This window comes from Pangasianodon hypophthalmus, chromosome 10 (assembly GCF_027358585.1).
Source record: "Pangasianodon hypophthalmus isolate fPanHyp1 chromosome 10, fPanHyp1.pri, whole genome shotgun sequence".
Taxonomy (NCBI): Eukaryota; Metazoa; Chordata; class Actinopteri; order Siluriformes; family Pangasiidae; genus Pangasianodon; species Pangasianodon hypophthalmus.
In genome coordinates, this window is record NC_069719.1 from 21,147,338 (window position 1) to 21,174,778 (window position 27,441).

At 39.1% G+C, this 27,441-nt stretch overlaps 2 protein-coding genes across 6 annotated transcripts in view; one reads left to right on the forward strand and one right to left on the reverse strand.

Annotated features, from left to right (window-relative positions):
• eif2ak4 (eukaryotic translation initiation factor 2 alpha kinase 4) overlaps positions 1-16,282 on the forward strand; it is a 54,374-nt gene extending 38,092 nt beyond the window's left edge. For 3 of the 5 annotated variants that reach the window (XM_053237574.1, XM_026918989.3, XM_026918986.3), the window contains 10 exons: positions 83-190; positions 293-421; positions 6,799-6,885; positions 7,967-8,076; positions 8,198-8,256; positions 9,285-9,391; positions 9,958-10,026; positions 12,622-12,666; positions 14,510-14,625; positions 15,876-16,282. In XM_053237574.1, coding sequence (XP_053093549.1) covers positions 83-190; positions 293-421; positions 6,799-6,885; positions 7,967-8,076; positions 8,198-8,256; positions 9,285-9,391; positions 9,958-10,026; positions 12,622-12,666; positions 14,510-14,625; positions 15,876-15,933 — 888 coding nt within the window. In that variant the 3' untranslated portion in view covers positions 15,934-16,282. Of the gene's footprint in view, positions 1-57; positions 191-292; positions 422-6,798; positions 6,886-7,966; positions 8,077-8,197; positions 8,257-9,284; positions 9,392-9,957; positions 10,027-12,621; positions 12,667-14,509; positions 14,626-15,875 lie in introns of those variants that run through there. The other 2 variants (XM_026918987.3, XM_034307769.2) reach the window with 2 other exon arrangements.
• A 231-nt stretch (positions 16,283-16,513) lies between these two features.
• Positions 16,514-27,441, reverse strand: part of LOC113530222 (cysteine-rich motor neuron 1 protein) — a 59,500-nt gene continuing 48,572 nt past the window's right edge. Inside the window, exons 10-15 of the mRNA XM_053237575.1 lie at positions 25,922-26,140; positions 23,952-24,167; positions 22,890-23,111; positions 20,899-21,027; positions 19,770-19,948; positions 16,514-19,309 (exon numbers count right to left, since the gene is read on the reverse strand). Of these exons, the coding sequence (XP_053093550.1) occupies positions 19,118-19,309; positions 19,770-19,948; positions 20,899-21,027; positions 22,890-23,111; positions 23,952-24,167; positions 25,922-26,140 (1,157 nt within the window). The 3' untranslated portion in view covers positions 16,514-19,117. The remainder of the gene's footprint in view (positions 19,310-19,769; positions 19,949-20,898; positions 21,028-22,889; positions 23,112-23,951; positions 24,168-25,921; positions 26,141-27,441) is intronic.

The following is a 27,441-nucleotide window of genomic DNA, read 5'->3' on the forward strand; positions in this document are numbered from 1 at the left end:
ACAAACTGCATTAATAATCTGTAATGAGCACTGTCCCATTATACACCCGCTCTTCAGAAGCTTGCTTTGACTCCTCACTCAGATGCTGGACTTCCATGGACCAGCACCCATTGCTCCCTTGGCCTCGGCGGTGGGGGCGAGCGTAGCCCTTGATAAGATATGTAGCGCCGTGGCAGCCATGGAAGAACCGGTGAGATTGGCACAACTGTTCCTCTGTCCGATTTCTCTCATTGGTTGTTTGCGAGCGTGCCTGTCTCTGATTGGCTGTCTTGTGTCTTTTCCGTCTCCACAGCCTCCTGTAAGCTCGTGTGATGTGCTGGTGGTCCCTGTAGGCCAGACGTCAATGAGCAGAGCCATTAATGTCATGCAGAAGCTCTGGACTGCTGGAGTGTCAGCTGATTTGGTTTACGATGTGTCACAGGTCAGGCTTTTGACATTTGACCTAGGATTCAGGGAGGTGTAAAATTCACACGCTTGTCTTGGTTTAGGATTGACAGCTTTGTTAGTGTCATCTTATTATTCAGTTACACAACTACATATTATTTAGTAACTACAATGACATAGTGTATTTAGTAACTGCAATGAAGCTAAAGCCGAGTTTACATTTTATGATTTTCGGGCTGGGTTTGCTGTCACAGACTTAAATTGCACATCATAATAGAATTCTTTGGTCATGTGTTGAGATCAGTGGCCCTTCAATGCATAATGTCCCATGCATACTGGTGACCATGCAACCAAAGACAGCAGAAAACACATTCTGGCAGCATCTGATGTAATTAATTTTTCCGATACTCGTCTAAAGCACCAATCAGAGGATGGACTAGGATTACACAAGACTCATGGGACAGCTACAGATTCAGTAGAGAAATGGTGCAACATGCACAATTTTTCTGTTAATGACAGAAACAACAGAAATAATATTCTTATTACCTCTAGTTCAGATTGAAGAATGTTTCTGTTTATCCTACTACAATTATTTCCTGCACGGGCCTAGATTGATGTCAACAAAACGTAGTCATTTCTTTAATTGGAGGTCTGTCATTAGAGGATCTTCACTGTATAAGCTTACTTCGACAGATCATTACACAGCCTGTTGTAGATTTCGGTCTAGATTTTATTGGGATGATCTCCTACAGTGTGACAAGTAATAATCTTGTTAGCTTTTTAAAAAAAAAAAAAAAAAAAAAAAAAAAAAAAAGTCAAAGTGTAAAACTGGCTTTAACAGGAAATTTATGAATTACAGGGGTTACTATAGTGATATTTAAATATATAGGTGAATGATTATATGTTGAACATGTTTCAGTGGGTACAGTAGGTTAGTGTTAATAGTGTAGAGAGTTTCCATACTGTTGCCATGGCACTGTCACATTCTGCACATCCATAGCACTCCCTCATCAGTGCCAAGGAGCTATGCCTCAGCATTACACACCCAAATTACTCACACCCTGTTCTAGCTCTAGTCCACTCTAGTATTCGCTACTCAGTACTCCCATTATCTCCCCTTCATTTATTAAGCAGTCCAAACTGCTATCATATTCATTTTGTTTTTCATCTTGGTCCTGCAGTTGCTACGTTGGCCTACATGTTTTTTTTTCCGCTCTTCATGTTAATCTGGTTTTATTTATATGCTGTGTTATGTATCTTGGCCGACTCTTAACCACAAATCATTCAACTTTCTGTCTCCGAGTCCAAAATCAACACTATCTAATTGTCTTTTGTCCCATTATAGTTTTCTCTGACTGGAAAGGGATTATGTTGATCCAAAATATGACTCTGCTCTGAAGTAATAGTTCTGTAACAGATACAGTGAGATACTTGTATCATAGCGGAGGTAGACATGAGCGGCAGATAAATAATTAAAGAAGAGTGTACGGGCTGTGCCTAGATGACACTCAGCGGCTTGTCTACTGCTAGACTTTTAACATGAATCTCTAGGAAAACGTTAAATCAGTCTTGAAGTAGACTTCAAGTAGAGTTACCGCCCACTCCTGAAGGAATTCTGACCAGTCCTGCCCACTCCCACAGACACGCTTAATCAGTCCCCCTGCTCCTGCAGAACCGCTCCCACAGTTACTATTATTTGTACATGCCCTCAGTATTTTCTGACAAACTTAGTTGGTCGTATGTGTCAAAATATAAACAAAAAATTTATTTAAACCACTGTGACCCTGCCTGATGTTCCTGGTGATGAATGAACGAATCAGTCACGTAGTGCTGCAGCACCATATACGCTCCCATGTTAATTGGTCTTTCTTTGTCCGCAAGCTTCATATCTGACTGCACACTCTATCCCACAAGAAAGTAAAAAAAAAAAACGATTTACACCTTTATCTTCTAATACTTTTCCTTTCTGTGCAAAGACTCCATATATGCAGTGTGTAGAGGGTATAACAATCAGTAGAAACATGCAGATTTTGCTGTGTAATGGTGATGGCAGAGGTTCTAGTATCTACAGTTCAGCTAGAGAGTTTTTTTTTATAAACCCCCTTGCTTCAACTATTCTGATTTTTCTGATTTTAGACCAGTTTTCAGACCAAACAGAGAAAATTTGCCTGGTGGTAAAGCCAATTTGCTGTAGGGGAAATGCTCTCTGAGTGCTCTGTCCCATGTTGAGCCACGTTAGACAAACGTGGGAGTCTGTGAGTTCATATATATGAAAGTGGGCAGTTGGCATCTGATCAAACCTTTTCAGCTGCCCTGTGATGTTGCATGAGCAGCATTTTGAAAAAACAATACAGTGACAGAGATGCAAGCATCTCAGAGGAAATGTGTTAGCTACTGCCGAGTGAGGATGAGGTCCGTCATAGGCAGAATGATGGAGAACACTAGCTGGTTAGTGGGAACTGGAAGTGACCAAATAGAAAATTAGCTAAAAGAGAAAATCCATATTTAGTGCTCAAATAGTTAAAGGTCCAAAATAAAATAACCAACAATAAATTTGTTTTGTAAATGTGCTTTCTCAACTCTTATCATGCTGATGCAATAATCTCTAGAGCAAGATTTCTTGGTTTGAATAGCAAATGTTTGATATCGTAATGGAACTAGTTGCGTCAGAGGATAAGGAACCCGTCTCTGGTGTCCATTTGTGAAGAGTGTACATGGAATTGCAGTTTTCTGTAGAATAATCTTTGATTCTAGTAGTTTTCCTGTTGGCTGTACACTCATAAATTTCCTATAACTGCTAATCGCAATTCGAAAAAGTCTACATATCTGTTTTATTTTATTTATTTATTTTTATTTTGAAAAACAGTCCCCTCTGAAAGCATTGAAACGGCAAGGCTAAATCTTTTGTATTTGCTATACCCTGAGGACATTTGGGTTTGAGATCAAAAGGTGAATGAGAGGCATGATGGATCAGAATTTCAGCTTTCATTTCCTCATACTTACATCTAGTGTAAATGGGTCAAACAACTTAGAACATGGCACCTTTTGTTTTTACCTACTAATTTTTCCAGTGATCAGAAGTATTGGAACATGTGATTAAAAGGTGTTACTTGTTGTCCGAGTGTGTCCTGTTAGGTTGATTGTTCTGAATGTCTACTGTTGATCTGAGCCCTGGGTTTCACCTGTGAAGACTGCATTTGTTGTTAAAAAGGATAAACCAACATGAAGACTAGAGAGCTGTCTATGGGTGAAAAGCGAGCTATTTTGAACCTGAGAAAAGAGGGAAAATCCATCAGAGCCATTGCACAAGCATTGGGCATACCCAATACAACAATTTGGAAATGTCCTGAAAAAGAAAGAAACCACTGCTGTACTAACAACCAGACACTGAACACGTCAGCCAAAGAAAACAAGAGCAATTGATGACAGAAACAGTGTGAAATGCTGGAAAGAAAAACCCCAAAACAATAGACTGTGATGTCACCTACACTCTCCACACGGCAGGGGTGAAGGTATCACAATCCACCGTTCAAAGAAGACTTCGAGACCAGAAATATAGAGGCCATACCGCAAGATGCAAACCACTAATCAGCAGTAAGAATCAGAAGGCTTGGATTTTGCATAGAAAAGAAATAAAGACACGAGCCACAAAAGTTCTGGAACCAAGATTAACCTCTACTAAAGTGATGGAAAGGCCAAACTTTGGAGGAAGAAAGGATCTGCTCATGATACAAAACATATAAGCTCATCAGTCAAGCATGGTGGAGGTAGTGTCATGGCTTGGGCTTACACCATTCTGTGTAAACACTAGTGACTGTTTATGAAATTCCCAGGAGGTCAGCAGTTTATGAAATACTCAAACCATCCCATCTGGTACCAACAACCATGTCATGGTTAATGTCACAGAGATCATATTTTTTCTTTATTCTCTTTGAAGCGCTTGACCTGTACCTGCATGATTATTTTGCATTGTGCTGCTGCCACATGATTGGCTGATTAGATAACTGCATGAATGTGCAGTTGTACAGGTTCTCCTAATAAAGTAAGTGTGTGTGTGTGTGTGTGTGTGTGTGTCATAAACACTGAGGTTGATGGATGCAATATGGTGCTACACAGTACTAGTTTTATGAAAGGATTTCCCTTTAAAGATAATGTGAAACAGAAATTGTATTGCCTTTTCTTTCACAACATGACCTTATTTCTGAGTGAAACAGTGTATTTGTGTGTGTGGGAGTTCAGAATTTGATTGGGTTATAAACAGTGGGCATGTCTCTGCCAGCGACCATCACAGTGATGTAGCCAAGAATCGGAGGCCATGTAGAGGTGGAAGAAAGTCATTGCAGTTTAGTGGAAAATTGTAGACAAAAAAACTTTGTCTTTTAAGTGGTTAGTACTGATGAATCAAGGCTGAACACAATCTGACCAAAGGCATGAGCTAACAAGGAAGAAAGATTAGTTTTGATTTCATTTCAGTTTTAAATATTTTCTCTTAGGCCAAGCAGTGGATTCGGCCTGCCAGGCTACACTGGCCAGACAGGTGACAATGCGTGGCATGGAAAGAGCTGAGGCTAGAGACAGTACAGCGATGTAAAATTTTAAGAAAAAATTATATAAATTTAACTCCAAGGGGGCAATCTTTTTTTTTAAATCTCAGATTGGAAGAAAGCCTGGTTCATTGTGCAAGAGTTAACCACAGTGACAGTCCGGCAGTTCTGTTTAATAATGCAGAACCTTCACTACTGAGCTACGGCTGTTGGATGGTCTTTGAGATCGGCTGAGGGGGCTGAGGGGGCCGAGTGCAGCTCTGAGCCATGCTGCACAGAATGACGTCTGCACCGCAGTCACCCAGCCAGGCGCAGACGTCACACAGCAGGTGTGATCAGGATAAATCTGCCCCAAGACACATGCGTTGCATGCATGTGTGACGTACACACAGACACATGTTCACCAGCCAGTCATGCCCTGGGCATTGTAGAAATACACAGAAATACAGGTTTACGTTTGCGCTAACGTTTCCCTAAGGGTCTGTGGGTATGCGGTTAATTCGGTCCACATGTTTATTACCACCGCTCTTTCTCTTTCTCACAGAAAATACATTAATCTTGATACCAGTACCAAGTATAGTTTCACAATATCAAAACAATAGTTATGCAAGTTAAAAAAGTACATTTATAAGTAAAGTAAATAATTTCAGTGAAATTAGTAAGTAATTTTAGTAAGTAAAGTATGTAAGTTAGGTATGTAAGTAAAGATTGTAAGTAGGTACAGTCTGTATGTAAAGTATAATAAAGTATTGTATTAGTATTAGTATTATATTAGTAGTATTAAAATGTAAATAAAGTATGCAAGTTAAGTAAGTAAAGGATGCAAGCTAAGTAAGTAAATGATGTAAATTTAGAACATAAAGGATGTAAGTTAAGGACGTAAGTTTAGAACATAAAGTGTGTCAAGTAAATAAAGGACGTAAGTTAAGTAAGTAAAGGATGTGAATTAAGTAAGTAAAGGCTGTAATTTAAGAAAATAAAGGATGCGAGGTAAGAAAAACTATAAGGAAGAATATATGAAATATGTTTTGATATTCACCCATATGTAAAAACTAGATGTAAATACAACTTGGGATACAATTTATCAGTTTTGCAATGACTTTACAAGAGGCGTATCTGAATTCTATGTACAGCTGGGCCTATCTGGGTCAAATTCACATGCACAATATCATTTTAAGCTTATTTATAAGCATAAAACAACATCCATGTAGTGTTTGTCTATTTAAATCAACACTTGAAAATGAGAGTATTGAATTGTTTGCCACATTGTGGTATTGAAACTTGTGCTGAAGCTACACTGTGGTGAGTTACCTGTGCAGACCTAAGTGTTGTGAGTGGATTGCCTGTTTCCTATCCAAACATGGTGCTGTTCTGTGCACGTCCATTTTAATGGAGCTAATTGGACAGCAAGCCACACTTGTGTGTCTTATCAGCCTCTCTTACATGGGTCTGTGCTGCTTGTCAGCTGAGTAGCAACACTCACCATACGACTTCCCTTTAGTGGCACTTAACATGCTTGTGCACTAATAGACATCTGCCTTGTACACAAAGCTAATATACAGTGGAATCAAAGGACATATTGGAAGTGAAGTAAATGTAAAATGAATGAGATTCTATAGAGGAATGGGACAGTGCTGGACAAATAACCGAAATTAAATAGTAGAGCTCTCTGAGTAAGAATTAATGTCACATCTTGATGATTTGTGGTTCTGAGTCTGGTTTAAGTCTGCACATGTTCTTTCCCTGTAAACACCCAGTAACTAGGATGTTATCACTATGTGTGTATGTGAGTAAGGGGTTTACATGCACTGCTCTTTCCTGTTTAGAGTGGCTGAGGGATAAATAATAAATATTCTCTGATGTGTTTCAGTCTCAGGAAGCTCTCCTGGATCACTGCAGGCTTGCAGGCATTACATTCATGGTTCTGGTCTCTGACAAAGAGGGCACCTATGTGAAAGTAAGCTGCAAAAACGAGCATTTCTTTCTATTAGTGTGAAATGTACAAATGCATTAATTATGGATTTCTGCTTTTCAGGTCACAAGGTTTTCAGGGGTCGACAAATTGTTAATTTATTAAGTAAAGGTTCAAGTGTGCTGCTCAGATTTGTTTGCCTGAGAAGCTTAGGCTGAAAAGTTTGCCACATTGGGAACTAGGCATAAAAAGTGGTAGCAGATGTATTGTGAATTAAGTACTTTAATATAGACTGACGGAAATGAACAAGTGTATGATTGATTATTATCCTTTTTTTATACGTTTCTAATTTAGCACATTGTGTTTGTGCCTTCAGCAGAAAGTCAGCGAGTCAGCTGTCGTGTTCTGTCTTCACATCACACGTAAAAGATATTATTTGTGCCTGGCTAGCATCTTTATATTCTGTCGACATTTTAACTACGTTTAACGGCGTGTAGGAAGCAGGAGAGTTAGGATGGCTTTGTGCCCAACTTTATTTTTCTGGGTTTAGTCAGTGTCTCCACATGTTCCTGATTCTGTAAAGATCATATGTCATCTATGCACAGCAATTAACCCTAAGTGAGCGTACAAATAAAATATGAATAGCCCGGACACATCCAGGGCAGTGATTTGTCTACACCGTGGATTTGAAAGTTAAACTTTTGGAGCCATTTTCATGATTTATGAAAGTGTGAGGCTGCATGAGACACCCCATCAGATGTTGCGGTGGCTGAATTCTGGCAAACAGCAACAAAAGACATAAAATTGACAGAAGGCTAAATATTTTATGCATACTCTTTAATCTTACCTAGGCTATCCTCCTGAATAGATCTGGTTGGGTAAGGAGCCAGTTTAATGAGCACAGCGGTAAATGCAGTCAGTCTGCATAAAGAAACCTTGCTAGCTAAGTGATATCTCCTCACATAAAAAGGAAAATTATTGAGGTGGGGCATTGACTAAAAAATGGGTATGATAGAAGGGGGTCATGGGTCACTGGTAACCCAAGGTATGCATTTAAGGGTTAATTGGTTCACTTACACTTTAAAACTCTATGCAGGTTACATTTGTGTTTCTTTCTGTGCTGTAGGTGAAATCTTTTGAGAAGGACCGTCAGTCAGAAAAGAGGATTCCAGAGTCAGATTTAGTGGATCACATCATCCAAAAATGCCGGACCAAACTGGCTGATGAGAGAAGCCGGTGAGTATCAGTCCTCTGTGTCTTTACACTTTACACCATTTATCTTTGAGTCAGCAGCACAAAGGGAAGCTAAGAAAACAAACACTTGTTTAACTTCATGTCCTCTGTTGATTTCTCCCAGAGAGGTATCGGAGGGAGGGTCTCTCCAGAATCCTAAGGGATCACTCCTGTTAAACTCAGGTATCAACTTTCCTACTTGGCCTCTGTTGTTGTTTTGCTTGTTAAGCTGGAGGTGAGCTAAAATAGACCACACACAGCTAAACAAGAATTTCATCTGAGGTTCATTTACCTTCAGGGCAAATCCAGCACTGCGTGCGCGCGTGTGCGTGTTTGCGCGCAAATTTTTGCATACTACACACTGGGTACCTTAAAAAGCCAAACATAATGAGCGGAATTTATGAGCCTCCATGTTACAGTTTTGCGTGTAATAATCGACTGGCTCCTATTATGCTGTTCCACTGTTCCTCTGTTACTGGACTTCTTTTCACATGGTCATGTGGCAGAGACTCTTCTTACTCACTTCCCTAAGCAACAAAGCATGTTAATCCCAAAGTGCTTGAAAATAAATTCCACACTAAAGGTGTAAAAAGGTGTAAAAATAAATTTACACCTTCCTCATAATTCAACCATCCTGTCCTCACTGCATCTTTAAATAAATGCACGTAAATGAAGGAATGAAGGAATGAAGGAGTGAATGAGGGAAATGTAGAGAGGAATGAATGAAGGAGGGAGAGAATTAAGGAAATGTAGGAAGATAAGAATGACAGGAGGAATGACAGAAGGAAGGAAATGTAGGAAAGAGGGAGTGAATGAAGGAAGGAATGAAAGAATGAATGAATGACTAAAGGATATGTAAGAATGAACCAGGAAATCAATAAAGGAATGAATGTAGAAGGCAAATGTGAAGGGTTTTATTATTCCTCTGTCATTAGTGCGATATCTCAAGAACGAGTGTATGAATGTTTGTAAGATTTATATAGAATTATGATAGTGACCACCAGAAAAGTTTGGAAATGATCCAAACAGGATCAAGGTCAAATGTCCGAAATAATTTTCTTCAATAGCTTCCTTCCTTGAAGTATATTTTAAGGGGATTCATGGCATACAAATTAGTAAGAAAATGGACTAGCCTTGGCGGCGGAGGCATCCCTGTCGAAGCTGCTGGCGTCGAGGTGTGCTTGTTTTTGAATAAAATTTGTGCCGTGTAGCAGGTTCATCGGAGCAGCACGGGGGAGGCGTAACAATGAACATGAATGTGAACCTGGTTACACCGGAAAAGGTTTCGGCCAGCACACGACGACGCTATGAGACACAGGTATGAAATTTCACCAGTATCTCAAGACAGCAAAATGTCTTTTAGATCTTACTGCAGTGTTTTTGTTTAGATCTGACTGCATTCATGTGTAAAATTAAAGGAGCACTTCGTCCAGGTATGGCAATGTTTAATAATAAAGAAGACATCCGAGAAATTCAGGTGCTCTCCCAGCTCCCTCAGTGACTCCGATTCAGAGCCCAGTCACTGAGGCAGCTTGGAGAACACCACACTTAGACCAAAACAGCTTAATAACCTTATAGTTCCACATCTCACCCATGTCCAGAGCCTGGGAGAAACACCAGATACCAGTGCAGCAGAATTAGAGGATAATTTGGCATAGTTGCCTTCAGCAAGGGGTTAGGGAGCATGAAGTGTCCTTTGCTGACCTTTCCATCACAGACCCCCAGTGCAAGCGAAGTATTACTGAATTTCTTCCGATCCTTAAGTGAGAGACAGACACTTAAGTTAAACACTCCTTGCTGTAGGTTTTGTACACGAGAATGAAAAGTCTCCCACATTCACATGATCAAGGGAGAAATGTTTCCTTTCTCTCTCTGCACCTCCAGATACAAACCAGATTGCAGAATCTTGGCAACAGTTTGCAGAACAGGAGTAATGACATCGAGGTGTTGGCTGTAAGTGAATGTTTTTCTGGTTTTTCTTTCTCCTTTTTTCATTTTAATCAGATTTTTCATTTCTTGTTTATCATTTTTAACATTGGATTTTTTTTAATGTTGGGAGGAGATTAGGTCATTAGCTACGTTTACATGTTAATAATCAATTAATAATCAGAGTGAGACCTCAATCAAAATAAAAACGGTCACGTATACACTTCAGTCGGAATAGAGTAAACTGATTGAGGTCAATCTGAATGAATCTCATATCTAATAGAACAATGTGGGTAACATTTTAACAGTCCATTAAATAGAAAAATAACAGCCATGTAAACCTTTGTGTCTGTTTACTTTCTCTGTCTGAATTTGTGTGTGAGTTCTGCACATGAGTGTTTGTAACAATACACTCCTGATGCAGTAAAACAGTCCTATAAGAAAATAAAGTTCATGTTACAGATTTTAATCTATTTAAAATAATTGTGAGGTTGGATTGGTGTGAAACTAACATTTTGAGGCAGATGCAGGGCGCAAGTTCAGTAAAGTTCAGCATTTAATATTCACCAAACATTCAGTGACAGTGCAGAACGTTCTAAAAAAATAAGGGAAAAAACTTTAATAAAACCTTCATTTCTTATGCATTCATTTCTAGACAATGGTCTTTAATATTGGTAACGTAAGAAGATGAGTAAAGGCATTATACTCACTGGTAATGTGTGCATTTTATGTTATTTTCAAAAAAAAAAAAAAAAAAAAAAAAATCAGGCAGATAGAATGGCTGAGCAGCTTTATTGCAGTCATAAACACTTCTCATTGTCTGTTTAATAATTACAATTGGGCTCCCAAGTGGCGTAACAAAAAACTCTTACCCTGTCATCGGGAGAGCGCAAGTTCAAATCCCGACAATACCACAGCCATCCATGGCTGGAAGCCAAGGGAGCAAAATACAATCACAGCAACACTAGCCAATCATGGCCATCTGTTACCTCATGAGTGAGTGCGAGTGTGTTATACACATGTTCGCCTCAAACCTCCCCAGGTGATAGTTGTTGTATGATAGGAGCTGGCTGGCGGCTGAGAATTGGCAGGTGACCAAACTGGGGAGAAAATGGGAAAACTAACCCCATCACAACCCCCCCCCCACAAATAAATGACATATACTTGGATGACATTTGCTGAGGCAGAAAAAATGTTTAACCTCACTCCTGTGTATGTGCACAAAACGTGTATATAAATGTGTATATAAATGTGCATTGTCCTGTTTAGGATGCATATAAATAGTTCATTAGGAGTCTGAATGAATCTCAGTGAATTCATTCAGACTGAAGTGGCGACAATCAGCCATGTAAACAATGCCATCACAACACGGGTAGCAAAGGGGCAAACTTGCAAAGGCCAGTTTTGAAAGCCTCTTTAAATCAACCTTTAGTGTCTTGCTAACTCAAGTTTCTAATAATAACTGCTCTTTAAAAAAAAAAATAAAAAAAATCTTTCCATCATGATCTAAATTGCTTGTATATTTTGATTGTGGTTTTATGACCAATTTAATTTGAGGTATTCACTGTGCAAGTTTCAAAGCATGCAGTTTATCGAGTCTACATTGTCCAAACGTGTTTAACTGTGGACTTTTGATGTGTACTAATGCTGCATTTGACTCAAGGTCGCAATTTGTAGTTCCCAACCTCCAACCAGGAAAAGCCAAAGAAAACGCCACCTCAACTTGAAATTCCTACTCGCTGACTTGGGGTAGTCTTCTCAACTACCAGTTACTTCCCAGTTTATGGAGTAACGTCAAATCAACATGGCTGAGCACAGCAACAGAAATAAACACAGTAGCACTTCTTACTTTTAAATGAGTATATAAGGAGGCATCCATGTTTTTTTTCCACTTCGTATGTAGAAGATTGAAAATGACATCATTCCAGTCTGTGAATTACCACTGACGAGCTGCAAGTCAGAATGCCGCATAGTGCCACCTACACTAGATAGGGAAAGGTCAAATTTGTGGCCTTACTAAATTTTCTGTTCTTACACATTTCTAAAGACAAATCATTCTATTTGGGGTGCAGTTTACATTAAAAAAAAAACAGTGGTTGCCACTGGCAACATTGTGATGTAGGGTTACCTTCACAGCTATTGAACTGCTGCCTAAGACACTGACTCATGAGACAGCAAGGCATTTGCAAGGTAATAATGCAGCGGCCATCTGAAAGTGAAATCTGGTGGGTTTTCCCAGGTCACCACACAAATAAGTTGTCCTACTTACCTGTATTCTCTGCAGAATTCTAGTATTTGTTCCCTGAGACTCAGTAACTCTGGATCACTGCAATGGCTGTCTGTAGTGCACAGTATCATGACACTATTCGTCCATTAGTCTGTGTGCATTACAGGATTGTGTTGGAGCTACCTGCTCTGTACAGTAACTAATCTCTACTCAGTGGAACTTGGCTGGCCTTTTGCAAGTGTTAAGCAATCTGAGAGATGCTAAGACACTTTGGGAACTTCCTGTGAACTGGTACAGTGTGTTGGTATGCTGATAGTGTGTGTTGTGTACACAGCACATCCTAGATAAGACTCCATTGTGTCTGCCAAAGTAACATTGTTTCCCTTCACTCCCAGGTTGACCTGTCCAAGGAAACCCTCATCAACTTCCTGTCTCTGGAGGTTTGTATCCGTTAGCCATTATAATGAGCTGTTGCAAGTAAATAAACTGAATTCCAACAGAACAGAGTGGGAGGGTGGGAAAGGCTTTGGTGGCACATAAACAGGAAGAGAGAGGGGATCCTGTCTGGTACGCAGAGTATATAGGAAACCTGTCTTGGAGGTGTCCGCATTCTTATTGTGAGGGAAACCCCTCTCCTCTAGTTCCATTTCCATTTCGTTCTCAGCATTGATTGAGCCACTTGAGGAGAAGGAAAAAGAGGGAGTTTGTCTGGCTGCCAGAGTTGGGTGGTGGAAAAGAATTCACCGGTCTTTGTTTGAATAAGAAAAAAAAGTAGAGCTTATGCGGTTTCAAGAAATATAAGTCCAGATGAGAAATGTAATTGACGTAGACTGACGTACCTCAGCGAATGAATGGATGTCTTGTCCTCAAATACACATAGAGCAGTGGTGCATAGGAAAGTATGAAAAGGAACTATGTGGGTTTAAAGCACAAAACAATACACAGTGATCGAACCCATACCTCAGGAAACCAGAGCTGAAGGTGACTAAATGTAGCCTCTTAGGAAAACACCACACCTCATTTATTACCATTTTGTGTAAATATGTACTTGTATTACTAAGGTGCTAGTGAATAGTTATGTCTAGTGCTTTAGCTCTTAATAGACCTAACCACACTTATACTATTATACATCTTACACTTTACTCTAACACTCTGTTATGTTCATTACTTAGTATAATAGATGGGGGAATTAATGCAGAACTGGCCTTAGTTTTTAGAGCAATTATTCTGTAACGTTTGCAGGTGAGGGTTTATATAAGACATATACATACTCACCAGACACTTTATTAGGAACACCATATTAACACTGGGTAGCCCCACCCCCTTCCCTGCTGTCAGAACCGCCTCATAGCTTTGTGCCAATGATTCCACAAGATGGAAACATTCCTTTGAGATTCTGGTCCATGTTGAAATATTTGCATTGCATAATTGCTGCAAATTTGCTTCAGAGCAAATCTCCCATTCTGCAACATCTCAAAGGTGCTGTATTGGATTCTGTTGGAATGAACTCATTGTTTGCCACTTTCTGAGATGCTTTTCTGATCACCACAGTTGTAAAGAGCGGTTATTTGAATTAGGATATCTGCCCTGTCAGCTCAATACAGTCTAGCCATTCTCCTCTGACCTTTCTAATTAACAGTGAATTTCCGCCTCCAGAACCGCCGCTTGCTGGATGATACATATATATATATATATATATAATGTGTGTGTGTGTGTGTGTGTACAGAGACATGTTGAGACTGTTGGGTATGAAAATTCCAGAACAGCAGGTTCTGAGATACTTAGACAAGCCCATCTGGCCCCAACAACCATGCCACAGTCAAAGTCACTGAGATCAAATTTTTCCCCCTTCTGGTGATGAGTGTGAGCATTAACTCAAGCTCGTGACCTGTACCTATATGATTTTATGTACCTCTGCTGCCACATGATTGGCTGATTGGATAATTGCATGAATGAGCAGCTATACAGGTGTTCCTAATAAAGTGGCAGGTGCGCATATATAGTATCCCAGGTCTTAGCAAGTGAAAATCTTTCGCATGCGATTACAGTAAAACAGATTATTATGCCTATTTGTGGACCGTTTTTACTGAAGGTGTTTCTATTTCTCAAAAGAAAAATGATCTGCCAGTGGAATGGGTTGTTTTGACTAACATTACAAAGTGGTTATTTACAGTAACTGAATATGTTGAAATAGATGATTTATTGCTTAAATATTTGCTGAAAAGCATTTTTAAGAAAGAAATGAACCGACAATGCCACCTCTGCTCTTTCTGACTGATGCAGTTTGATGGAGAGGAGCAGTTCAACATCAGCGTTAAACAGTTACTGTCACACATGCCCAAGCAGCGTTATCTCAAGTCCATCTGTGAGGAGATTCACCATTTCAAGATGATTAAAAGGTAAAAACCTTTGAATGAGCTTTTTATGTTATGAGGCTCATTATTCTACAAAGGACTCCAAACCTTCCTCAGGTCTTTAATCTGAGCTTATTGTCAGTCATGTCACTCATGCTATGCTGGAAAAAAATCTGAAAGATGCAGAAAGAGTCTGATGTCATTCATTCATTCATTCATTCATTCATTCATTCATTCATTCACCTTCAGTAACTGCTTTATCCTGGTCAGGTTTGCTGTAGACCCAGAGTCTATCCTGGGAACACCGGTGTGAGGCTGAAATACTCCCTAGATGGGATGCCAGTCCATCGCAGGGTGCCACACACACATATGCACACATTTATTCAGGGGCAGTTTAGCGTAGGCAGTCCACTCCAGAGGAAACCCACCTAGACACGGGGAGAATATGTATATTGCTCCAGCTGAAGATATTTAATACTTATATTTATTTAGTGTGTGAAACTATTTGCTATTTAGAGCACTAATGTATTTAACAGAATTTAAGTTTTGCATGGGTCACTAGTCGTATGCTCAGTACCAGACTCCAGAGGCGAAATATTCCAGTCCTGCAGGACCACAGCTTTACAGAGATTTGAATTTTCACCACATTTTGTGCATGAAGGCTTTAATAATTAGCAGAGTTGATTCAGTTGCGCTTTTGTATTTTCAGTGCTTTGCACTCGCGTTAGGTCTGCTTATATTTATTTATCTAACAGTCATATATTGAAACATATTAAACTGGCTTGCTCTACATAAGAGCTTATACAGAGGTTTGTCAGATCCACTCATGTTTCAGTGGATAGAAGGCTACCATTCTAGAGTTTAATAAATTTCACTTTTTTAAAAAAAAAAAAAAAGTACAGGAATCAATATGACTAAGCTGCATTTGGCACCTCTAGAAGTCTGCATAGATTAGGCAGAACAGTTGTTTCTAATTTGTTTGTTTGCTTCTACAGTCTTTCTAGGATGTGGAGGCCATGTTTGCTGCAAATTAGCATAATAAAGGAACAATGGAGATATTGTAGGGCATTTTTGGGATAGTTGGAGCTGGATGGTTCTTTGTAGGACAGGAAGTAAGATTGTATTTACAGCTTTTAGCAAGTGAAGCATATAAAGACACTTGAAATGTCAATGGAATCGTGTTATAGCTATAACAGGACACACAGCAATGTTTATATTTGGAAAAGTAGTCAATGAAATCATAATTAGTTGAAATGAAATAGCTTTTTAGAATCTGAATGTATTTTTCTTTGCAGGGTTGCAGTTGTTGTCTTGTACAGTTACAGAGATGACTACTACAAGATTCTTCTCTAAACCGGACGTCACCGTTCTAGACAATTTATATTCAAAAGACTCTTGTAAGGACTGAAGTTAAGTATGTTCTTGATTTAGATTTGCAGGGGGTTTTCTTTTTATTGGTAATGACTGCAGTTTACATCTCTGCCAAAGGTACAAATTGTTCATTGTCACAGGGGTCCAGTAATTATTACCAGCTTTGAGTCTCTGCATTATACTGTTCCCAAGTCTGAATTCTCTCCGTAGTGATATCATGTCAATCTTTATTTTCCAAAACAGAGAACTGTCTAAGAGGATTTCAAAAGTGTTAACATTTGCTGTATTATAAATGCTAAAACAGATGCATTAAAACATGTATTTTTCCTTAGTTGATTGTGCATTTTTCCTTGTTTCCTTATTTTGAATGTCTATATAAGCAGAATGATGTGAAATGTACTGACACAAATCTCTACATTTCATGCGTCAGTAAGTGGCATTTACTGGAGCTGGGGTTTATGGATCAGTATACATCTTCATCTTGCAAATTAAAGTGTCAAGCGTCAGTGGTAGCAGGAGTAGGAGTAATAAAACTTTCTGAAAGTAGACGCTTATGACCAAGTGATCACACAATATATTTATTCCTTTTCCAAAAAGCAGATAGAAATGGAAATGGTTTACAGAATCAAAAATGTACAGTAGCTTTGGCTAATATGGTTTCTGTCAACATCCAAAACAACACAAATTTCTTGGTACTCAAACTATAGTTCAGTATTAATAAATAAACTGTTTGAAAAAATAAATAATGTACTCTTCATCTATGATTTATCTACCTTTTTACATTTATGAAATACAACCCTAGAATGGCCACTATCATCATTTTAAGCCAATAGCTATCAAAATGATCTAAAATTGTTCTTGCTTTGTTTTACCCCTCTCCCACATTTTTTCATGCCCCCCATTGCAACACTCTATGGAAAAAAAACAAAACAAAACTAACAACACAAACTGAGTCAAATTGTTCTGTGAATGTATTGTGTAACACTCTTAGGTTTGGGCTTTACTCTTGGCAGTGAAACCCAAATAGAAACACTGTTTACTGAAGCAGTTTATCATGCTGATAGAAATGTCAAATCCCTGTCCATGCATCAGTCTTTCCTGGAATATTTTGCAACTTTTTTGGTAAGTAACTGACCCTTAATAATACACACTGCCTGTTCTGTATCAATCATGTCAATAATTCTGTAGACATTGACATAGCGTAAGTCCTTAGAGTTATTTTGATAATTAGTTCAGTATTGAAATAGGCACAGATAGTAGATCCAAGTTACAGAGTTATCAACTAGTTATTTGATTATGTCTTGTAGACTACAGAGGGAAAATGAAATATCTAATAGTAATAACAATAATAATAATAATGGGTGCTGGCACACACGGTTGAAAGAATTGATATAGTCTGTATTCTCCGAGCTCATTGTCAGTGCACTCATTGGATTTGATAAGTGGTTGACTTGAAACGTATTATTATTAATATTATTATTATTTTTGGCTCACCAGATGCTGAGTACTGTATATGATTTTAGACCGATCCTAACCCTCAAAAGTTGTATTGGAATGGATTTTTACTCTAGGTTCTTAAGTGACACATCTTACTACTTAAGGAAGCCATAATAGAAATCAGAAAAGTCACTAAGACTACAATTAATACACTTACAAGTAAAAAAAAAAATCATTAGACATAAACCAAGAATATCCCCTGTTCTTGCAGGGTGTTTATGATTCAGATTCTGCAGTTTGTTCAATATATACACTCACCGACCACTTTATTGGGAGCACACCAATGGTACACCCATGCTTCATGCAAGTTTCCAGTAGCCAATCATGTCACAGGAGCACAATGCATAAAGTCATGCAGATGTAGGTCATGAGCTTCAGTTAATCTTCACATCAAATATCAGAATGCGGGGGAAAATATGATCTCACTGATTTTGTGATATGGTTGTTTGGGCCAGGCAGGCTGGTTTTAGTATTTCAGAAACTGCTGATCATCTGGGGTTTTCACACGGTAGAGTTTACACAGAATGGTGCAGAAAACAAAAAATGTCCAGAGAGTGGCAGTGGCAGTTCTGTCTGCAAAAATGCCTCGTTGATGAGAGGTCAGAGAAAATGGCCGGACTTGTTTGAACTGACAGGAAGCCTATGGTAAGTCAAATAACCACACTTTACAACCGTAGTAAGCAGAAAAGTATGTCAAAATGCATAACACATCAAACCTTAAGATGGATGGGCTACAACAGCAGATCACCACATTGGGTTCCACTCCTGTCAGCCAAGAAGAGGAATCTGAGGCTACAGTGGGCACAGGCTTACTGGTAACTGACAGCCGAAGATTGGAAAAAGATCAGGCAATGTTTTTCCAATCTTCAACAAAATCTCAGGAGATCAGCAGTTTCTGAAATACTCGAAGCAGCACATCTGGCCCAAACAACCATGCCAAAGTCACTTTGATCGGTCACTGAGATCACTTTTTCCTCCCATTCTGATGTTCGATGTGAACATTAACTGACGCTCTTGACCTGTATTTGCATAATTTTATGCACTGGCTGATTGGATAGTTGCATGATGCAGGTGTTCCAAATAAAATGGCCCATGAATGTAGTTTAGTCATAATAATTTCCATTCTGTTACTTTTTACCTTGCCAATGTCCATGAAGGAATCAGCCAAGTAGCTGCCCTCCATTTTGGGTCACTGTACATACCCCAGTCAAGTTTTGCCTCAGCAAATTCAATCCTCGGTTGTAAACTTCTAGCATAAAGCATTATAAAGGATAGATCCAAATAAGTGAATTGGAATTGTATTTTGATGCAGAAGTCTGTAGCAATGTTCAGTCAAAAATTTTCAAAAGCTCAATCCCAGCATCTCTCCAGAGTGCACTGTTATAGCCTCATGTCCAAATAAGTATGTTTTCTTCTCCTATTTCTCCTGAGAGCTATGGGAAGAATTTACCACTCCAAAAAATGGCTAGGAGGGGAAAAAAACAGCAATATAATAAAGTAAGACGAAAGGTTTCACAATACTTCTTTCCTCCACTGGACACCAATGATCCTTCTCAACGGAAGGCAAAAGAATCCTTGGCATGTTGTGCGAGTTGCTCTGTGAGCTCCATGGATGTGTATGAAACCAATAGAGATGAAAGGAAATATCCTGTAGTCCCAGCAGGAGGCCTTAACGCTGGACTCTCACATGTCCGTTGCTCAGCTTGGCCCGCGGGATGCTGATCCGCTCCCCGTAGGGCGAACTCGCGCTTGGTGAGAAGGTCATGCTGCAGTCGTTCTTCACGTTCTGGAGCTTGTTCTCCTTGGACGGCTCTGCGTACACAACCGAGTTCTTGTTCACATGCTTCTTTAGGATCACCGTCTATGAGGGAAAGGAAAAGTACCGAAAGGCTTCTTTAAGGAACACTGCTCACCTTCAGCAAGGGAGGAAAACCCTGCCAGCTTTTCAGTTTAAGTTTGTCTAACTTTGTGAATGGCAAACGTTTAGCTGGAAAAGAATAATTACATTTCCCATTAAACAAAAGGTCCTTAGTTGTGAGAGTGATGTTAAGGTGCTTTAATGAATTGTCTTCTAATAAATCACGGTTTACATCACTGACGATGAATAAATACATAAACTCCATTTACAGCTGCACAAATGACATGTATTCATAAACAATGAGTATTCTAGGTCATTTTCCATCCATGAAAAATAAACTTGATTTACTATGTCTATAATATTCTTTTCTTGGCCAGTGTTACAGCTGGCAAGTGGTCATATTTCTGTCAGAAACAAAGAGTGTAGAAACAAATCCTTAGAACCTTTTTTTTTTTTTACTTACCTTTTTGGGTGCATCGTAACAGGACATCTGCACGCAGTTTTTCTTCTTGTTAATGAGAAGAGCCACAATAAAAAATATGACTATAGACATGAGGAGGGCGGCCAGAATCCAGGCTACTGATTGGTAGATGAGGGACATCTCCATCTCGGCTGGGACATCTTCACTAAGACTTCCACCATCTTGAAAAGACGAGAGTTTCGCATTAAATGTCACATGTACTAACATTTTTATATTATGTTGTTTACGTTGTAATCAATTAAGTGAAACCATTGGGGTTTCATTCCCATTACTTGCTCAACTAATTCTTCGGCAGATGGATAGCTTTTTTCCCCCAGATGTTTGCTGTACATCAAGCAGCAGTAAGAGGCAAAAATTCTATGGGATTGCTGCTTAATAATTAGTAGCTCCTCCAGCTTTTTTTTTTTTAACACCAGTCCCACCCACTTAGTTTCTATTGTCTCACAAGTTCGAGGTTAAATATAAAGTCAATGCAAAGCAAAAGTAACCACTATCTGAGGCAAATATGCATCTTTCATGTCCCCTGTCCTTTCCCTTTCAGTGAATTGCCCTTTCTAGTGGTATGATTTGGTCTGACCACTGCTTTAGTTGAAGAAAAAGCAGAAAAACGTAGTTTACCACTCTCTCGCATACAGACATGGCAGAAGGTCAAAAAACGTAAATATGACGGCTAAACTGTAGACGTTGGCGCCTCTCCTTCTGGCTGTGTCACTCTGTTTGACTGAGTACTGGCCTGGTTTTTCATACCCTGCAGTTGTGGTTCTCAGTTCCAGTCATAGGGACTCCATGCTCTTTGTGTTTCACGAGTGCCCATAACACACCCCACTCAACCCACAGCTAATCAAGCCCTTTATAACTCAGGTATGTTACAACAGAGAATACAGTAAAATCTGCAGTGCGTCAGTACTCCAGGTCTAGAATCAAGAACCTCAGTTTTACCGTTTCACTCAGTATATGGAAATTTCCATGCAGCTCATTATTTTTCACTGCTCTTGCAAAGGATTGATGTTCATCAAATTCATCTTTGTGGTCATGATGCAATTCTTAGTGGAGATGCTTATGGTTGTTATGTATGGATGATGTGGTGGTGGTGTTTGTGGTAGGATTCTACCTGTAACAGGAACTACTGTATGCACTGTGATCCAAACTTCACTTTCAGTAATCGTAACAGCGTCGCTGGCTTTGCTTTTAGGTTTGCCTGTTGTAGTAGACATCACTGGCACTGAGGTTGTTGTAACATCTGTGAACAGAAGAAACAAAATATAGTGGCGTAACTGCAGAGTTTCGTGAGCATTATAACTAGATATTCATTTGCAACATGGGAAAGCTAAAACAAAATCTTCTACCTCAATCGAAAACACTGAATTATTACTGAGCCTTATGGCACAGGGTCTCACAGTATAGACATAAATCTATTACACATATACACACACACACACACACACACACACACACACACACACACACACACACACTAACACTGACAGAAAGGCAGACAGACATCACCCATTTGTGCTCTGTAATTTTTTAAGCGCTTCCTATCCATAATCAAGCTTTGTCTTTTCTGAATAGTAAGCACAGTGAAAAGAAAAGCTGTGCTTGGTGTCTCTCCTCCAAAGACATTTTGGAAAAAAAATGGAATCAACAATGTAATCCACCTCATTCATGCTTCTTTTACCCACTGTTGTATTTCACGTGCACTTTTTCAATCACTGCTGAGGTGTCAGTGAAGCAGGCTTAAATAAATTAGTCTCAATGGATGTTAAATCTACAAGGTATTTCACTCTGTATAATAACTAATACAACAGTCAACAATAGGCTGCGTGAATCTAGAGTATGTGCTAGAAAGAAATCAGCCCCAGCTTCTACTTCATATACATGTTTTTTCTTACGCCTGTGGGTTTTTTTTATTTTTTTTCCCCCCTCCTTGAAAGAACTCACCTCTCCTCAATGCCTCTGCCCATGCCAATAATAAAAGCATTGTAATTTGCTGAAAGCTTGGCAAAGAACTGGCAAAGAATGTGTACAAGTATATTTTTCCTTTTCTCTTTAAATGCAAAACAGGAAATTGTGGATATGAAGATATTGAGGAGATTTTTTTGTTGCCCAAATTACACAAAGGGGCTCCTGTGTAAATTACAAATTACATACTGCTTCAGCTTCAGGCAGATTGAATCGTCTTTCTGTGATGAGCCATTATTAAGCAGGTTAAATTAATTCAATTCAATTCAGTTTTATTTATAGAGTGCTTTTGACAATAGACATTGTCACAAACAGCTTTACAGAAATCCAGATATAAAATTAAAGTTTATATTTAAATGTATCAATAATGAGCAAGCCAGAAGCGATGGTGGCAAGGAAAAGCTCACTGACGCAACAAGAGGAAGAAACCTTGAGAGGAACCTGACTCATTACTCTTCTTTAACTGTATACTATAGAGTCAATTGTGTTAAAAAGAACTTGAGAATGAGTTTTAAATTTAAGTCACATTGAATCAAACTGAAGTGGTACAAATTAAGTGGTAACTTTGCACACAGGAACGGAACAGGAACAGGAACAGGATATGAAGACCAAAATAATTAACTAGCTTTTAGAGATATTTATCATTATAAGTCTTTTTTTAACCCAATTTTTCTCCCATTTTGATCAATTGCCAATTCGTACCCACAAGCTAGCTTTGTCCTATCATGATAGCTACCATCTGGGGAGGCTGAAGGCTACCACAGGCTTCCTCTGAGACACATGAAGCCAGTCACCAGATTGTTCTGAACTGCTGCTCATGCTATGTCACAAGCCAGTGTGACACATTTGAAGCACTAAATACAATCTTTCGCATCCATGAGTTCTCAGATGGCCACGATTGGCTGTTGTCACTCTGGTTGACAGGGGAGACAGTAATGTCATCCCTCCTAACCAGAAAGCACGGCCAATTTTACTCTTTTGGACTGCCGGGTGGACGATTTTCTGTTGCGCGACTCGTGAGCCCGAGCGAGTCTTTCTGAGTGAACTATTTCATTAACCCAGCATGGTACCAGTAATTGTACTGCATTTCTTGTATACACCATATAATCAGAAGTTTATGTCAGGCTAGTAGTGACTTACCCAGACATTGTGGACAGCACTGTCCCTTACGAAGCACTGGGACTTTGCATTTGGCAGCTGGACATCGCTGGGAGAAACACTGAATGGTCCCATTGTTGCAAATGCAACTAGTGCAGGCGTTCGGTTTCCATGAATCTCCAGCCAGAAGGATGTCTCCATCACTGGAGATACAGTATTCTCGTTGGCTGTTATTGACAGGAAGGAGGGAGCTGAGAGTGTCCTCTGCAAGATAAGTATAGAGTGTACATGGTAAAGTGCTTCATTCCCATTTTCAAGTACCATAGTCATGATAGCAGGCCTTGGGTTTGCTGATAAGACTTCAATGCAGTGGGCTCAGGTTCATTTGTAAATTTCAGTCATCACTCTCTGAGTGGTTGCTGATGAGCTACCATAGCACTACAAGCTACATCTTGCACTGTGATGAATGGTGCGGTCCCCGTAGCAGCTCAAATTTGATTGTCAAACGTCAAACTTTGTCAGTCTGCATTTAGACGCATTATGAGGCCTATTCATATTGGTATATTTTCTGTACATGTGCATGCCTCTGGAAAGATTACGCTGTGTTTGACCTTCTGTAAAATGACCGGTAGAAGCATGATTTGGGGTTGGAGCCTCATACCAAAGCATGTTTAGTTGTTTACTACATGGACAGTGTTACAGGCTATCTGAAGGAGATCACCAAAAAAAAAAAAAGCCACATTTCTTTCCCTAGGGTGGCCATGTAAAGTCATCCAGTTTGGGCCGGTTGATTTATTCGTCTGAGGTACATAGTAAAGTGCCCCTGTAGAGAGCTGTTGCCTCTCACTCATCAAACTGCTTGCCTGCAGGAATATGCCAATAAAATTCTATCTTTCTGAGCCTTGCTGTATATCATATGGACTTAAACCATCCTTCACTCTCATTTGCTGCATAAATGTGCAACTGGGGAAAAGTAGAAGTTCCAGGTCAGGGTACCATATGTTTACAATCAGTGTTCTTTCATCTTATCTGAAGACTTTACCTGCAAGGTGTCTTAGAAAAGAAGGAAAAAAGCCTAGAATTGTTTCCAGAATGGAAAGATACCTTGGCAGATGTGACAGCAGGTCCCTTTGGTCCTGGTTGGTGTCTGGCAGAGGGCAGGGGGACATACTTCTGTGTCACACAGCACTCGGCCCTGCCTACAGGTACAGCGTGTGCATTCGTCCAGGTTCCAGGTATCACCTTCCACATAAAGCTCGTCTCCAGGAGCTTGGCAGACCACCATGTCCATTCCCTCAGGACGACCACTGCCTAACTCCTCTGCATCAAACCCAGAGAATTTAGGATTGGTTAGTTAACAATAAATGTTTAATTATGCTGTCCTTAAAAAAAGTTAATAAAGTACATTATGGGGTAAGTTCTAATCTTAATTCCTGCCAGGTAGTATTCATGGAAATGGGTTGTGTTAATTCATTTCAACTCATTTTCTGTCTCTTGGCATTCTTTGCTTTTTTTTCCAGCCTGAACATTTTTTTGCCAGGCATTTTTGAAACTTTCCTCAGACACATACTTGCACATTCAGAGACAGAAACAGTCTCCAGTGTCTAGAAAGATGTCTCAAAAAGTCACATGGTGAGAATAAAATAAAGTGCATTGCATGTGCTAGGCAGCTTTTTTGGCATTTTGGGGGGAACAGATGGATGATATTGGAGTTTGGTTGAGGGCAGGTGATGTTTTGATTTGGTGGGGTTTGTTCCACCACTTTCTGGTCAGTTAGTTGCCATAATGGCTGGCATAGTTTATAGGTGTGGCATGTTTGCTTTGTGATTCACTATTTTGCCCACTGTAGAAAAGTATAAGGCAATGGAGAATTGGGTATGAAACAGGTATGAACACATATTAAAGCTAAAAGGAGCCCATAACTGCCTGATTTAGGAATCACTTCACCTACTAAGCACAATCAGAGATCATGATTTCAACAAGACTTTTGACTGTCCACTACTTAAAACGCAGATGAGATGGTATGTCCGTCATATGTGTGTCAAGATATACGTCAAACAATAAAAGACCTTCAGACGGCACATCTAATAATTCAAACTGTTTCCTACATGTTCACCAATTACTATGCCATGATTACCCCAAAGGGTCTGATCACTTAATATAAACAGCAATGTAAAGTAGTACTGAAGTTAAATTACAAAGGTCTGAGACCACACTGAATATCTTGGATTTTTTGTTTTAACTGGAAATAAACAGGTTTTAGAATTTAGAAAATGCACACTGTCACTAAATACCAAAAACTGAGAAATTCCAAAATTCATGTAAATACTTCTAAGATTCTACTTTTCACTTTTCAAGTTATTGCTGATAATATCATTTGTAATGAAAACCTTTGTGTTAAATTCAAAAAGAATGCCAATCAGAAGCATTTTCACTAGAGTTCTAAGACTTTTGGACCTCACTATACATACCTAAGTTGTATAGGCCAACAATTTTTGTATATATTTAAACAGCAACATTTTCATTTTGACTTTATGATTTTTTTATACTGTAATTTGGCAGTGTGAATTGTAATTTATTAATGAGTTTACCACACAGACTGCTACTGCAACAGCCAGTCACTGCTGAACTTAAATCTGATGCATAGCAATGCCGTCTCCGAATTTTCCTAATCTCTTAGTAAAAGTTCCTCCTAGCAGCTTTTTGAGAAAGTTTTAAGAAAAGCTAGAAACATTTAATACTAGCTTTTCAGAGAACTCTTAGTGGTGATTTTGTAGCCAAAGTCCGAAGGACACACGCTCAATTATGCTGCTATAACAGCCAAAGCAACAGCCAAATAAAACATGTTACGTTAAGGACAGGAAGACAGAAAGGAAAATGTGCTTGCAATGACTTGCAACTTGTCATACCAATAACCAGCTTTTCCTTTTCCTTTCAGGCAAACCACCGAATATCAAGAACTGACACGAAAGTGCTGTGTGCTCACCTCAGAACTCTACTAAATCCATCATTACACTAATAAATCATTCTGACTCTAATGTAAGTGCCAACCCTTTGCACTGGTTTGTACCTACCCTCGCAGCTGGGACAGCACTGGTGTGGCCTGAGCACAGGATTTGTGCAGCTGGGTGCAGGGCAGGAGATGAGAACACACATCTCCCGTCCAGCATGGCAGTAACAGTCCCTGCAGCCGTCATGCCAGCTCTCGCCCTCTTCAAACTGCTGGCCATTCGCAGTCAGACAGTGGCCGCGCACTGGAGGAGAAGTGGTAGTGCTCACATCACGCTCACTCTCTAAAGAGAAAAAAAAACATTTTATTATTTTTTTAAATTAATTTTTAATATTTTAAGAGGATTAGAGGTGGATGTTTTTTCTTGCATAATCTGTTTTACTTACAAGAACACTTAATTCTTGCTCTAGTCAACTCTCTGTGTTACCACTCAGAAACTCTAATTAATTCACACTGGTTTTTGTTTATTTTTGCAAATAATGACACCTATTTTAATTTTGACCCGAAATACGTCCTACATTTTTACCTCAACTGAAAGAACACATACTCTGAGAATACTTATTGTGCCATGTAAACCAAGTCCCAGGCCCGGACATGTGTGTGTTTGTTTCAGGTCCCAAAATAGGCATTTATTTATTAACAGGAAGAAAGGACGGGGAACTGATCCAGATGTTTCAAAATAGCCGCACTCTGTTCTACAACACTTAGAAGAAAACATTGGGAATAATGTATATCCTGAACTGAAGCATTTAAAGTATTAGTTAATAAGAATAAATAACAATCTCAAACTGGCACTATTAAAATGTGCTTTCTATTAAAGCTTCATTAATTCCGAGTTGTTTTCATTCATCCCTTTAGTTTAAAAAAAAAAAAAAACAACACTAGTGTTACAAAAACACTAAAAAAATAAGGACACTTTAATGGTGCTGGAGGAAAAGAACCAGTCATCATTCCAGTACAGACCTCTATTTCTCACAGAAGAACTGGAAGGATGTGATTTAAACCTTTCTGAGTGTACTCTGAAAGAAAATACTCTTATCTCTATAACATACCTGCCACTCTAATGTAAAGCTATTACACATCTCACAACTTGTTGCAACTGTAGACACCATGCTCACACGATACCGTTACCTGGAAAGGGAGTATTGCTGCATTATGGCCATCAGCAAAAGCCGTAATGCACCCATGTGCATTAACACACACTCAAGTTCCAAAACTGATAAGGAAACTAAATCTGCTATATATATATTTATTTGCTCTGAACTCTTATAATGCCCATTTCACTTAAACTGCTATCTAGGGATCATGCATAAAACACATTAATAGATTGCCCACAATTTAAAATAGCATCACAGAGGCTTCAGAAACTTCTCTATATTAATTTTGTATGTAATATATCATTTGAGGCTTCACCCAAAAAAACCTGCCAAAAATTTCACTCAAGATTATTTGCATATAATGATAACAAGCATCAGGGAGCCTTCCATACTTTTCAGCATGCTGGATGTCAAGTATTCCTTCACCAACTCTTAATAATACCTAATAATAACACCTAATAAATAGATTAAACTTGAAGCTTTGATA